Raw genomic sequence first — 15,981 nt, forward strand, 5'->3', positions numbered from 1 at the left:
ACTGCAACTGCTGGAGAAGTCAGAAAGAGAAGGAGAAAAAAGCCCCAAACCAAAACTGTAACACAGGAGACACAGGAAGAGACCCTGCATGAAAATGGCAGTGAAGCCGCATGTCTAGAAGCCAAGCACACAGAGAGGAAATTGAGCAAGTTCAATCTACCAGCTGCTATGTAAAAAGAGTTAAGGCTAAGGACTTTCTGTGCATTAGAGGTCTCTCCTGTAATAGCTCTGCTGATGTGATAATCTTATTCAGGGAAGAGCAGAAGTAACAAGACAAGGCAGGTATACAAAACTTTTTATTGACAACAGAACAATAGAGAGGAATGTCACCACTTCCCATTCCTCAGGAATGTCTCCATTTCACAGTCAGTCTGCTAAAAGCATACTTTCATGGTAATGAGCAACACAAAGGCATGGAGCTGTCTGTAACCTCCAGAAAAATGCTTCATCAGTGCAGTGTAAGGGGACGGATGGTGCGCACGTGAGCAACAGGCCCTGTCACAACACAAACGTGGCAGGCAACAGCACAGGCACAAACATGAAGCACTCAGGAGCCTCAAGTTATTTCCATTATTTCCATCTAAGGCTGATACCTGACGTGCTATTCCATCCCTATTCTGTTTCAGGAGGGAATATTTTATTCCCTCACTCTTTTTGCTTTCCCTGTCCTCAAAGATGTCCATACTTCCAGCTCAATGGTACCATGTCAGAGAATGCCTGAGCTTTTATATTTTGCTACCTCACACCAGTTCATGCATGCACTTGAGTTTACTTTCAGAAGCTTACATTGACATAGAGAGGGGGAAAAAAAGTGCTGCGTAAGAAGAAAAGGATTTAGTTGTTAATGCTTCCTTGCAAACAAAAGTATTTAGTAGTTGTTGAATATCCTCCCTGTAATGTCATTTTCAAAAAGTATGTAGTCAGTCTACTTAACATTTTAAAGAAACTGCACATCAAACTCAACATAATTTCAAATACTCCAAAATTAAATATGAACTGAAATTCAATCTAAACAACACAGTATCTTCAGTTGTCACAGTTCGCAGAACTGCACACTGAGTGCAGCTGTGAGCTGTCTCTCTCCTGCATAAGGTTTCCTCTGGCTGCAGAACTATACTGGGGACCCTGTGTAGTAGCTTACACATTTATTAACATTTATTAATTTATCATGTTTTTCCTTTACTTAATGGAAGTGCCTGTGGATGTGTGGACTTGTAAAGTGCTTTAAAATAAAACAAAAAACCCAACAAAAGAAAAGAAATCCCTCAAAAAACCACATAGATGTGAGAATTTTATCTGAAGGACTTTGTACAGCATTTACAATGTCAGCATAAAGCATTTGAAACATGAGCATTCCCTGCAGACTGATGCAGTGCAAGCAGTCTCATACATAAGATACTACAATTCCTCTGGATTCAAGATGCACAATACTTACAAAAACAACCCCAGAAGCACAGACAAATGCTGGTGGCTCTTCCTCTTCTTTTTAGAAACATAATTAAAAAATCTGCATTACTCTCTCATAATTTAAATACATAAGTAATCTCCACTTTTATTACTTCATGACAATGACTTCAAATTTACATTATTTTAAGTACCGTCAGAATAGCTCCATGTATAATACAGATATTTGCTGATATCCTGTCCGAAAATAAAAAAAACCAAAACCTTCCACTATATAAAAAAAATTATGCTGGAAAGACAAGAACACAGAACAGGGACTTGGTACAGACTATGATTTCAGTTTTATATCAACCACAGTTAACCCAAAATTAACAGATACACAGCGATATTCAAAAGCAGTGCAAATATCTTTGGAGGTTAGAATAAAATTATACTACAAGAACATAAGACAGAAGAAATTAAAAGGCAAGTACTTCAAGTACAGGAACCAGTCTCTGTGAGGTCCACCTTAGTGTTAGCTGGGAGTTCCTTTTCCCATCTTACTTCTTCCTCTGGAACACATTAGCCAACATTGCACCTGATGTAGTCAGCTGACCCATTTTGTTCAAAAACTTGGTCTTTGTATCTTCACTCACCAGGCTCGCTGCAATTGACATTGAGCTAGGAAAAGAAAACATTTAGTGGCATAAGACTACAAATTAAAAAGAACGTTATGCTGTTATGTTACTTATTAAGCAATTAAATTGTCTTTGTGTTTCAGAGGTTTCAACAAAAAAGACCAGTCTGTGAAGAAGAATTGAAAACCCATCACTACTTAGTTCCATATATACACTGTTAAATTGATTATAATGTGTTCACAGTGCCTGTGAAAATGGTAAAATATTTTTGTGCACACTAATTTTTAGTAGCTTTGTATGTCACCACACTAGCATTCGCTACCTGTTTGGGAATTGCTGTAGTGACAAATACCTCTGTGAAGGACTGGCTTTGCCTTCTCACCAGAAATGTCAATCCTTATGTTTATTTAGTCTAAGTTCAATACAATTAGTTCAGACACAGACCTTTCTAACTCAAGTACCCTGCCTCCAACAGTGACCATTAGCAGATGTGTACAGAAAAGCAAAAGCAAGGTAAGTACAAAACAGAGAGCTCTCTCCTTAATTTTCAACTCTATTTTCCAACTACTTGCACCCGAGCAGAGTTGAAAATTGGTGAGGATTTTCAACCTAGTAACTCTCAATAAATCTTTATTTTACATTACTTAATCAGCTTTCCTTTGATCTCCTTATAAATTTCTTGCAAACCCCACTCTGAGTCCTACTGGGTCAGCCTCTTGATGGGTAAGGAGCTTCTCCTTCTGGTTGTTGTCAATGTGGCTCCTGTTACCTGTGCTTGGATGTTCCTACTTGAGACATACTAGATAGGACAATAGAGAGTCCGTAGGTTTCCCACAAACTGGACTGGAAGGAGCAATCCAATCAATGCTGAAGCTACAAGATGCTAAGCGTTGAACAATATGTTAAGAAATTATCCTAATGCTGTGAAATTTACAGATTTTTTTTTAAATTAACAACATATCAGTGAGCTCAACTTCAGATATATATGACTGTTTAGCACAGCAAGAGTCATCTGTCTCAAGACAGAGCAGATACACATAGCAGGAATATTAATAAATATTCCATATTTCCTATATTTGTAGTCAAAATGGCAAGCGTTTTTCAACATTAGACAAGGACAGTTTTAGAAAACACCACCAAATAAATTCTCCCTTGTGAACTCAGCATGGACTCTGCATTTCAAAATTATAGCTAAGACCACAAAATCTGTCTTACTGGCAAAGGCCAGATTGCAGGAACTGACCTTTCAGTCTGAAAAGTTATAAACAGTTCTGTTAGATACACTTGCATCAAGGAGATCAAACTGAAGTTAACTCTGAATTGTTTCAACAGAACTTGAATGATTTCTTCAAAGGTAGAAGGGATGCACCCAGTACTTTCTCCCATTTCACACCACAAAGAAAAGATGTTTAGTGATAACGATTTCTGGTTCTTTTTAAAGCACCTTAAAAATAAAGGGGAAGCTTTTCACTAAAGCTGTACTGTGGATTTGCAGATAGTTTAATTATAAACTTCTAAAGTAAAATATTTATTTCAGGAACAATCAGGCAGCCAGACATCTTTGGCTTGATTAAACATCTCCAGTCAACTAATGAATCACATATTTACAACTGATAAAACTCAGCAGAGAAATTACTGCTACTGTAAGATGGATGTCTTATGCAATTCCCTTTGATTTCATGATAAAGCAAGGCCATATAAATTATGTAAATAACAGTTTACACTATCAGCTGGTTAAGGACAAGAAGCTATCTCAGACTATGAGGTATCCTGGAATTGTTTGTAGCTACAAAAACTTATTTAGGAAATACTGTACATTCCAAGCATTAGCAGCATTAAGAAAATAAAACTGCTCACTTCAGAAAAGAAAGCCTAGCAACTGGTGACAAACCTGTAGTTTTAAACAAACTGTGCTTTCATTATTCTAATGATCCCATATAAGTTTGAGAAAAACAAGGAAGTATTCCATTGATTTTTGAAACAGTTTGGGGGTATCAGCCATCTGATGTCAAAAATTAAAAATCAACAACTGCAGAGTCAAGTTGTTCATGTTTTCTAATACTATGTAACTGTAAATAGAAACATAATCCACAGCACCCAGCATACTTAAAAATTTAAATATGCCCCCAAAGTACTTCCATTACTATGCAAATTGAATATTTAAACTTAGTAAAAATTAATATGGAATGGAATAATTTGAGTCTCACACCTTTAAAAAATAATCAAAGAACCCAACACAGCAATAGTATATCTTGTTAGAAACAATCAGCCCCACAGAAAAGTCCTTGCATTTATTCATTATTTAAAAACCCAAACAAAACCCAACCCACAAACAATGTGTGAACATCAAATTTTTTCCTGGTGTGTAGATGAATCTGATGTTAACACAGAGTTCTGCCTGTTTTATGGGGAAGCTCTAGGCCAAAACAAACATTCCTGGTGGGCATTTTATAACAATCAGTTTGAAACATAAGTTGTTGCCCATGATTGAAATACCTTGTTAATTACTAAATAAAATGTTTAACAAAATTGGCTATCCAATACTTAAAATTGCAAAGTTCTGAAAAAACCTATTTCTTTGATCCCATATCATTTAACCAACTTTTTCTAAGAGTAAAGGGAAAAGACAAGATAACATCTTATGATTGCTTTTGCATCCATTTTGATTTCTGTACATGCATTCCCATGCTGTTAACAAACCCCAGTGATTTATATCCCAGTTGCATTTAAATCCTTTGTCAAATATGTATTTGTCACTGAAATTAGGAACTGAAATTAGCAAAGGCTTAGCAAGAAAACAGAGATATTTATGTATATGAAAAGGTCATTTCTTCAGTGGTAAAATATTTCTTGTTAATTTTGTACAGTACAAGACTGCAACCATAGCCTGATTTTGAATAAGAAAGGGGAAGGCTAATTAAAGAACAAAGGAACACATTGCGAAGACTTATCCTTTGCATATCTTAGTTTTCAGCAGCTGCATTCTAGAAGAAAATACACTAGATGTTGTATCAGGTTTGGATTTATCTGTTTCTGCAATGGCTTAATAGGACTGACTCTGATTTTGAAGTATTTACTACTAGTAAAGCCTGAAGTATTTTACGTCGTGCATGAGAGACTGACCCTTTTTCTACTTCACGCTTCTGTTCAATTCTTGTACACCTGTCCCACTTTAGTCATTCTCAAACTACCAGTTGCTTCCAGGACGATGGGCAAGCTCTTTCAAGAAGTAAATTCTATCAGTTTCTTACAGATAAGGAAGCATGACATGAACAAGCTTAAATAACTGTCTCAATTCTCGTGACAAAGTATTGTGATTGAGAACAGATTCTCTATTCAGATACCCTCTCACACTCTTCCTGGCAACACTGCTAAGGATTTATTAAGCTATACAACAATCCACAAGAATTTACCTGCTGGCATGTCATTCCAGGCAATAAGCAGGCAACAGAGCACATACAACTCATTGTAATGACACTGAACTTTCCGAATTTCCATGTCCCACGTGGGTCTGTTGGTTACTTTTGTTATCAGAAGTGCACACATACGATACCATCTCTACCATGTGAGGCAAATGGATGCACATGCACCATGTGTCTGATGCCTCCCTGGAGAGCCGGGTTTGCTCTGTTTGTGGAAAGGATGTTTTACCAAAGTGCAACACAGGTGGCATTTTCCCAAAGGCAGCATACTTCCTAGCCAGCACACTCAGTTGATACACTGAAGAAACTGTTCTCATGTGCACCAGTCACACACAAACCAGGACAGCAGCCTGAAGCAAGCCATTCCCAGAACCAGAACAATTCCCTCAGCCTGCAGGCTGCCACCCCCATGGGTGGCAAAGTGTCTGCTACATACACTGCTCTAAGCACTTAGCCAGGTACTCCCTGCTTTCTCCATTCAGGACAGAAATTTAAATACTGCTTTAAATGAATAAAAAATTGAGAACAAAGAACATAATCCCTATAAAAAAATTTGTTGTCCTGTGTTTTACACTGAAGACAGAAAGAACCACTTTATTAAAGTTTCTAAAATCTGTTTTCAAATACAGCATATGTCAGTGCAGGATTTCAGGTCACAAACCTTGGACACCATTATGGAATACACTCTGCAGAACTCTCCAGAATTACTCCGGAGGCGCATAAAAAAAGGGAAGTGGAAGTCTTACCCTTGTGGTTCTTGGACGGTCTTGTTTTCCACTTTCTGTTCACATTCTTTTATCATAGAACTCAAAATAACCTAAGACACATAAGGAAGAGAGAGATACATGACATTTGACATTCTTCCTTTAACATTAATACTTCTTATGAAATCTACTCTGCAAATGATTCTGACATTAGCAGAACTGTTCAAAATGTTTCCCTGTTTTTTTTTCAAGTGCCTTTGAGTTCCAGTTATCTGATAATGCCTTGTGGTTAGAAACAACAAAAACGTTCAAAACAACTTAAAGAAGAAAACATTTTCCAAATAGTTACAGAAGTTCAAGACTCCCTCCTTTTACCTTAGGCTTTTAAAAACAAAGTTAAAGCACTCACTTCTGTGACACACTATTATCTTCATGAACATTATGCATGAAAGAAAAAGCAAGAAAAAAAAAAGTGTGATGGCATCCTAAGACAACCTCTTAATGGAAGGAAGTGCTAAAATCAACTCAGTATCATTCCACTGGTGCCTTCCAGAGTTCCTATGACTCCTGGCTTTTTTCCTTTATTTAAGCAATTACAGTGCTAAAGGTTTCTGCAGAGTATTTAAGACTGAAAACACCTCCGCACTGACATTTTTAGATTTCTCCAAAAATAAAGGAATGATTCCTAATAGTAGGCTTTAAAAAAAAGAGTAAAAAAACCCTACAATTAATTCATGGGACAGGTAAATGCCTCCCTGCCCTGCTCACAACGGTACTGTTTTAAAACATTAAGACAAAAGCATTTGAAACATTTAGGCAAAAGAGTTAGAATGCAAAGTATGAAACTATAAATATATATATATATACACACACTGCATAAATGGAAAATTCCTCTGCTCACAGCTCAGAAAAAAGCTAAATATTTTTTTAAGACACTAAATTTAAAATCTAAAAGCTACAAGCAATTAAAATTAGTAGTGTCTTACCAAACCTGAATATATACAACAAAGGAAAAAACCTATTTCCAATCTCTAAAATACAGATCAGTCACTAATGGTTACTACCAACTGGTAACTATTTTTAAATGTATTTGTATACATTAAAATGCTGGTTTCTGTCAAGTCACTTTGGACATCTGCAGCACAACCATTAATTACACTGATAAAATGTGGCCTGGTCTGCAGATCTGTGCCACTGCTCACTGTATTTCTCCACAAGTATTACTTCAGCATTTTGAAACATTTTAGGTAGCAGGTGTTACATACCCTCGAGTGTTTCAGAGAGTGGCATTCAAACTGGACTATAGCTCTTCCTGCTAAATTTGCTGTCCTCCATTTACATAAAATGTTATACAAATACTTAATGCTCAAGAGTACAGAGGTACAAGAGAAATACATTCAGAATTCCAGAGAAAAAGAAAGCTTTTTGTTCTGTATCAAAAAAGCCCTGAAATTTCTAAGCACAGTCACCATAGTTTTTGTTACTCAGCATTTCTACCTGTGCACTGGAGTTTCCCTACATTTTTGTACATCTATCTGAGTCCAGATGTTCCAATATCAACAATATAAAGTCTTGATCAAAGAGGAGAATAATTCGTCAAGGACCCAGGATCATTTCAATAACACGATGGAGTTCCCATCCATTGCACAGCTCCTTCTGGGAAGGCTGTGTAATTCTTGGATGAAGTGGAGCAATTTTTCCCTCTTCCCCAAATTAATTTCTAAATTTCCACATTATGGCTTTGCATATACTGCTCAGAGCTATTCCCTTGGGTTCTCTTTATTTGGTCATAGGACTGATTATGAAATTGCATCTCCTTAGAGAGAGATATTTTAGAGCACTAACTATATTTAGGGACACTTAAGAGACTTAACATGTTTAAGTCTTATAAACAATACTGCAGTATATGGACTAAATATTTTTATCAAGTACTGACGCACTATCATGCAACTCAAATCCAGTTACTTTGAAAGCCCATAGAAGGCAAGTGGAAAACAAGGAAGAAGGGACTTGACATTGAACTAGAGACGCTGGTAAAGTATCTGAATGTTTGCACAAGGTGAAATGTTTCTTTTAAAGATGAGAAGGTCTGACCTAAATGCCCAACTTACACTTTCATTTATACGAAAGAAAGGAAAACAAGCATGAGGTATGAGTGGTAAATGCTGCCTGACAGGACCACACAAGCCAATTCCACAATGTTACCTTTCCAAGAAGAGCATAAACTCTGTACTGACACTAGAGCTAAGGCTCTGTAATTTAGAAAATGTGTGTTTGTCAAGTGATACGCCATTTGAATAACACCACAGTAGCCAAAATAATGAAAAAAGGCTTAGTTCTGTTTATGCAAATGTCTAATTATTTGAGCCAGTAAATGGCATTCATTTCAGAAAACATGATTTTAAGAGAGAAGGCTACCAAGACAGACACTAGAACTCACTGGGGCCTCAAAAGCCTCTATCATGATGCCTACAAACATCCTGTTGAAGCAGGAAGCTGATCAAGCACCAGATACCCATTTATACAAAAAAATGGATAAAAATTGTAAAGCCTGTAGTGAGTTTTCTAGCCCACTGGAGCAGGAGTAAATATTTTTAATTTTATATTTCTCTCTGGCTAAAAAAACAAAGCACTTGGCATCATGCCTGAAGTCACACACAGTAATGCAGAATGTGGTAATGGAGGATTGAGAGCTGTCTTTACTTACTGATTTATTTTTAATCCTATTCCAGTCCTCAAACTCAATCAAACCTCTTGTTCTAATTCAGGGCATCTTTTGAACTGTCTCTTTAAATCTTAGAAGTTACATTAACTACAAAAGTGAAGCAGCAGTATTTGTATCAGTGATCCCATTAGTGAAAGAAAATGAAACTTTTGCCTACTGCAGCTTTCAGACATATGCTTAAGACTTCCCAGTCCATCTTCCAGCTCTCTCTGAACACAGAGTACCTATCACTGCCACATCTCCAGTGCTGCCTGTAGTAAGGAAACACAATTCTGTTGCCTTTGAGTGATGCTCAGGTGACTACTGTTCCTTCCAACTCAGCCTCCTCGACTCAGATTCTTTCCTTTCAGGTTGAAAAGTTCTTCCAATAATATACAGAAAATAAGATTGATACTACAGGCTTTTAGATAGAAAATGTAACTGGAAGAAGAAACTTTGTTACTGAATATAAGAACTTAGGACTCCTAGAGAATACAGTAATCTCAATTCAGTCACTTTTGCAAACACATGGAAAATAAATTAATTTTCTCACATACAAAGTAATTCATGAAAGTGCAGTATTAACCTTCAAAGACTACAACAATATTCCTCTATACATTCTGATTAAATCTTTTCCTCCGTTCCTTGAAATGTCCATCCTGTTAAGATTTTCCCCAACATGCAACTAAATGACATCTCTTTGTTTCAATCTCTGTTAGTATTCAACCTCTTCAAGGATGTACCAAAAAAGTACATATGGCCAAGAATTGCAAGTTGCTCAAGTTGACTTCTTCAGCTAACTTTTTTTGTTTTTTGCTGCTTTCTGTAAGCTCCCACTACCAGAGAAGATCTTGTTCACTCCCATGTTGTCCTGTCTGCTTCTTTTAATCTGCTCTTTACAATTCACAGAATCACAGTGGCTGAGGTTGGAAAGGACCTCTGGAAGATCATCTGGTCCAACTCCTGCTCAAGCAGGGCCATCTGAAGCCAAATGCCCAGGAAGAACATGTCCAGATGGCTTTTGAGTATCCAAGCACGGAGACTCCACAATCTTTGGACAATGTGTGCCACTGCTCAGTCATTCTCACAATAAAAAAACCCCCCAACTCTGCCCATGGTCTCTGCTCCTGTCACTGGGCACCACTGAGAATAACCTGGCTCTGTTCTCATTGGACCTTCTCTTCAGGTATTATCTGTACACTGATAAAATTCACCCAAGCCTTCTCTTCAGCAGGCTGAACAGGCCCAGCTCTCTCATTCTCTCCTGCAGCCCATCACTGGACTCTCTCCACTAATACCATGCTTCTGTACTGGGGAGCCCAAACTGGACACAGTACTCCAGATATGAAGTGTATCCCAGGTATTTTAGGACTCTACTTCCCTAATCCTTAATAGTTTCTTCCCCGCACTGCACCAAGTTTCATCGGCATTTCCTTGGATATATTGTAGCCAGTGATTTTAGTGTATCCTTTGTTTGATTAACTTAAGGACGGTAAAAATGTTTCCTTTTTCTTCAGTCTAGGAAGACCTGTGTTTTTACATGCATTTCTGACAATTGAGTATTTGTCTGCAGAGGTCCTCAGCTTCGAAATACATTTTACAAGATTTTACTGGTGTTGGAATCATGTGACCCTTATAAAAAAACTCCTCAATGCCATGTTTTGATACCACTTATGAGCAGCTCTCCTTAACTTCTGGTTTTAAATCCCATTACATTTCAACTTCTGCCACCTACATCTCATACTCAGTTAGTAAACACAGCTGCTCACCTCATGCTCTGGAGAGAGATGTTCCATGTCAGTTCGTAAACACTTCAGTCCTGGTAAAAAGTGATTGACCATTAAATCCTCTGAAATAACTAAAATCCAGGTTGTTAAGGTATTATAAGGATTGCCTTCTGAAATTATACTTTTTTGTTTTCTGTCCTCTGATAATGTTGTTCTATGGAACACAAGGACAGTAGCAAAACTAAGAAAATGGAATAGCATTTGACACTTCATGACTCATAAAAAGGAAAAAAGATCTTAAACATATTTAACATAATGTATTTCATACATCCATACAATTATTTTAATATTTTTTCTTGATTTATTGGTTAAGTTTAAGAGTTTTGTTTTTGCAGCTTTGTTTCTTAAAGGATCTATGGGATTCCACTGTATGGGGTCTGGCTGAGCTGGAGTTCATGTTCTGCACAGCAGCCCTCAGTGCTGTGCTTTGCACTGGTACCTAGAAAGGTGTTGAGAACACAGCAGTGCTTCGGCTACGGCTGAGCAGTGCTGGCACAGCATCAGTGCTGTCTCTCAACATTCCCCCCATCAGCAGGCTGGGGGTGGGCAAGATCTTGGGAGGGGACACAGCCTGGACAGCTGACCCAAACTGACCAGAGGGATGTTCCATACCATATGATGACTGCTCAGATATAAAAAGAGAAAGTGGGAATGGGGGCAGGGTCCATTTGTTATTATGATGTTTGTCTTCCAGAGCAACTGCTACATGTGCTGAAGCCCTAACTCCCAGGAAATAGCTGGACATTGCTTGCTGATGGAAGATAGAGAATAAATCTTCTGTTTTGCTTTGCTTCCATGCATGGCTTATGCTTTATTAAACTGCCTTTATTTTGACCAATGAGGTTTTCCTCCATCTGATTTTCTCCCCCACCCTCACTCCATCCTGCTGAGGAGGGGAGTGGGAGTGGTTTGGTGGGCACCTGATGTCCAGCTAATCCATGATATTCACCATCTCTGAAAACCTCTCCCTTATGCTGAATAGATCATGTTTTACATCACAGATTCAAAGACAAACTTATTTATTTCCCAAATATTAAACTTCTCTCAGCACCAGAGAAATAACAGCTAAACTTCCCCAGAAAAAAGGATACAACAACAGGAAAGAGCACTGTAGGATTCAAACAGGTGGGTAGCGATATCCAGTCTCTTCGAATCAACAGACTGCTGGTTGTTGACCAAGGCTAACTTGTGCAAGTGCGGAATAACAACTGGAAAAGTAAATACAGAAGTAAGTTGTGGTTCACAAGTACACAAGTGGTACACAAGTAAGTTGTCTGCTTTCCACAGACTTGTTCAGCATTAAACAGGTGCTATGCAGCAACTGCAGGCACCTGAAACTTCACACATCAGCATGCAAGAACTGCAAACAATTGCTTTTGATGGGATTGCCCTTGCACATTTAATGGATTGACTCAAACTTGAAATAAAAATTTGTGGTAGCACCACCTAAAATAAAAAGATACCTTTGAGTATCTTTTTATTATTACCTTTGAAATAGTAACTGTTTGCAGAAGAAAAAGGAAAACCCCTTCATATAACCAGCATACCTATTAGCTTTTGGACAGAGAAAGGAAGACTGCATCTTCCCATGAATGCAACTTACATTCGTCTCTAAATCTGGGCTCAGCATTAGGTCCAACTCTTCCAAATGTTTTTATGATTTCTGTATGTAAAGAATATTGGTCTTGATACTGAGGGTCCTCCAGGAAAGATGCCAGCTGCATTTTTACTCTCTCCAGAAGCTTAAATATTTCCAGAGAAACAGAAAACACAAAAGAATGAAGATGCTAGAAATTGTTAAGATCGGTTCAGAGTATGTTTATAACCTTCCATATTTCAGATGACAGATCTTAGACTTTTTTCTAATTTACAGATTTTTTTCTAGCAGATGTTCCAAGCTCATAAATGCACCTCTATGTTTTAAAGACTGTTTCCAGGGTTTTAATCTGATCTATCTTTTAACAACAGACAGGTGCTTCCATACAGCTGATCTTTCCTCCTGAGGTTTCCTTGAGTCTGATACTCTCTTTTGTACCTCCTATTACAGTTTCCCTCTTACTACTAATAACTACAGAGTTTTCCTGTTTAATTACAACTTAAGTAATGGAGTTTTTTGTAATGTATCTCAATTAATAGGCTGAAAATGTTGTTGCAGAGGACAGAGATTCAAAAGTAACCATCACAAAATCAATGGAATTAAAAAGATTTCTTCAGCAAAAGGCTAGAAAACTGAAAATGACAAAGTTGAAAAAGTAACATTTTATGATACATTTTGGAAGGTGCTATCACCTCCGTACTCTAAGGCTTATTATAATTAGTGCAATGGATACAGTAATTTCTGTGTGGTAGCAAAACAATATTCTTCCCAACTGATTATAGGCATGCATTCCAACCTACAAAATTCTAACTTTTCCATCTTCCAAGTACGTGTGAGTCATCACTGACTTGACTCACATTACTCACATTTCCTCAAACACATTCTTTTAGAATGTGTTGAAATTACGGGAAGAATGCAAGCTCTGCAAAAAGCTGCAAGGACTTACAGAAGCAATTGGATTGCACAGTTGTTATATGAAACAAAATCCAGCTTTCTACTGCTTACAGCAGAATCCTGAGTATCTTCAGAATTCTTATCTTTTACCATAGTATCATCATTTAAAAAACAAGAAGGAATTGCATCTCTACATTATCTTCAAGGAATACTTTGGTAATGTCATTATGTCCTTCAGTGCCATCTCAGACACCAAGGGCTAAACCAGCAGATATGACTGGAACAACAAGAGTCTTGTGCTCTTCTAAAGTACTTGGGAGCCAAGCAGGATATCCTAAAGCATCTAAAATAGTACAAGATACTTATGCAGACGTTTTTGGTCACCATTTTAAAATAGAACTATTTCATTTGGAAATAACTGAGTTAGATTTCACAACTGTACTGGAGAAGGTTTTAAAAAACATTCTGAGCATGGGATTTACCATCTTCTAGCACAGGCCTCCCCTCTACTTATCTGTCTCTGTTTGTTTATGTTTGTTTGAGATTTAGAAGGAAATGCTTTTGTTAGTTATGAGGGCTGGTTTGTCTAAAAAAAAAAAAAAAAAAAAAAAAAAAAAAAAGCCATTGCAAAACCAGAAAGCATTTTGGAAGAGAATATGACAACAAAAGAAAGAAAGAATTTATGAGTTGCCCTTTCTTTTACCCTGGATTTATAAAAAAGTCATCCACTTCTTATGCTACAAGAACACAGGTGGCAACAGGCATCTTACCTCTCTCTGAGTAACAGTTTCCATGATGGTCCCAAAAGCAGGGATTGTAGCAATCCTTACTGAACTACAATGGAAGAACAGTCTTTAAGATGTATTCAACACCAAGAACAAAATGACTTAAAGCAAAATTTAAAAATTAGTACTTTTAAGTTACATTAGTTTCTAGCAATGACAAAAAAAAAAAAAAAAAAAGCAGACCAGGAAAAAGACAGGATTAACTCAAGGTCTCAGTCTGACACTCACAATTCAGGATCACTGGACAAGGTAACAAGGGCCGGAGCAACCCGCTTGTCAACTAATGCTTCACTCATGCCTCGAAGAGTCAGCTGTAAACCAGTCAACATGCAATAAAAAACGCTTTGGTAAACTTGAAGAACTGGGTTAGCTGTGACTGAGGATGGGCAGGCAGACTCTTGGGGTTGTTCTTGGTTTAGTCACCCACACAAGACTTTAAAGCCACTAAGACTCTACTCATGCTGTAGCATCTGTTAGTAACAAATTGTTAGTGAGATTAGCAAAGCATCCCTCTTTAGCTTGAAAGAAATACCACATCAGAATGTCCAGGAAATGAAGTGCCACAGTTGTCTATCAGAAATGAGATGCAGCCAAAACTACTTTGCATTTCATTAATGCAGATGATACTTAATTTTGCAGCAGCAGCAAAGCTGATAGCATTAGTGAATAATAGTATCCAGCTTTCTGCTAGAAATGATGTAAGCAAATTTGAAAACTGACAACATGATTAAATATAGAAAACAAAAACAAAAATTAAATTACATGGATTTAAGTTTTCTATTTAAAGTTTCTTCAGCATTTTTATACAGTTTAATTCCAGGTGTTGCAGTAAAGCTTTTTATTTAGAAATAAGTGATTTAAAGGTTACTTTCCTTTAAAAGTAATTCAATTTTTGTTCAGCTAGATTAAGAGACATAACTGATGGTTATTTCTTTCTATGTATTAAGAGGGATGCTAGGTATATAAGACAGGGAACTTACATTTCAGGGTCACTGGAGAGAGTAATGAGAGCAGGAACAACTCTCTGAGCTACCAGAGTTTCATGTACCCCCTTCACCAACAGCTGAATGGTCGGAGCAGGGGGGTATCACAGGTGATGCACGGAAAGAGCGAGCACAGTATCATGGGAAGAAGAACGGCACAACCAAGAGAGAGAAAGAAAAAACACAAAAAGCAAACCAAAATTAGAAGCTAAGCAAATACTGCTACACTAGAGCTTCATAAATGCAAAGGAGTGAAGAAAGCTAAAGTGGTCTGGCAATCAGCACAAACATGACAAATTCAACAATACAATGTTTTCTCTATTTTCAGATATTTTAAAACTTGAACTCGACCCTTTAGCAAGTAACTGCATGTCTTATTTCAGATACTAATGTAATTATGTATTACAGTTATAAATAAAGTTATGCATAAATAAGTACTAAAGCAATGTCAATTTGAATTTGACAATTTCATGTAAATGCTGTTCCTAACTCAATACAACAGCATTTATCATAGTGGGTGGCTGTCACATGCAATACGGAAGTCTTGACTAGGCCAGATGTGTGCAGATTTCCCCACACTGAGTGCTACCTTTCACACCTTTTACAACATGACAAACAGCACCTTCCCAGATGCCAAAAAGCTTTCCTGAAAGTCATTCAGGACTACTTGATATTTAACTACCATCCAAGCAGTATGCATGCTGGTCTATGCAGGCAGAAAACGGAGAATCCTTAAATTATCCATGAAGTGTATTTCCTCAAGTCTTTTTGCAAACTAAGAGATATATTTGTTGCAGTGCATCCCAAATGTTAAAAGCTTGAAATCACAGTAAAATTCATTATCCCTGAACACAACAAAGTTGTTTGAATCCAGATGTTCCCAGGCAATTTTTTTACATTACCTATGTAGCTATACACAAGCATTTGCTGCATATATTGCAGATGTCCTTTACATGCTTTATTCCTATGAAAACCTACTAATTTTCAAAAATGTCAAGCTGCAAATTTTTTTCATATTCAACAGAATGGTGGGTTTTGTATTCATCAATAAAAATAGGAAAGATTCAATATTTACATTTTGTGT

At 37.2% G+C, this 15,981-nt stretch overlaps 1 protein-coding gene across 3 annotated transcripts in view; it reads right to left on the reverse strand.

The window, feature by feature from the left end:
- Nucleotides 1–278: 278 nt before the first annotated feature.
- Nucleotides 279–15,981, reverse strand: part of RELCH (RAB11 binding and LisH domain, coiled-coil and HEAT repeat containing) — a 76,858-nt gene continuing 61,155 nt past the window's right edge. Inside the window, exons 23-29 of one of the 3 annotated variants that reach the window (XM_039548408.1) lie at nt 14,143–14,225; nt 13,900–13,963; nt 12,242–12,380; nt 11,730–11,846; nt 10,621–10,709; nt 6,190–6,260; nt 279–2,064 (exon numbers count right to left, since the gene is read on the reverse strand). In XM_039548408.1, coding sequence (XP_039404342.1) covers nt 1,944–2,064; nt 6,190–6,260; nt 10,621–10,709; nt 11,730–11,846; nt 12,242–12,380; nt 13,900–13,963; nt 14,143–14,225 — 684 coding nt within the window. In that variant the 3' untranslated portion in view covers nt 279–1,943. Of the gene's footprint in view, nt 2,065–6,189; nt 6,261–10,620; nt 10,710–11,729; nt 11,847–12,241; nt 12,381–13,899; nt 13,964–14,142; nt 14,226–14,894; nt 14,978–15,981 lie in introns of all 3 variants that reach the window. The other 2 variants (XM_039548407.1, XM_019279667.2) reach the window with 2 other exon arrangements.

The sequence above is a fragment of the Corvus cornix genome, chromosome 2 (genome assembly GCF_000738735.6).
Source record: "Corvus cornix cornix isolate S_Up_H32 chromosome 2, ASM73873v5, whole genome shotgun sequence".
Taxonomy (NCBI): domain Eukaryota; kingdom Metazoa; phylum Chordata; class Aves; order Passeriformes; family Corvidae; genus Corvus; species Corvus cornix.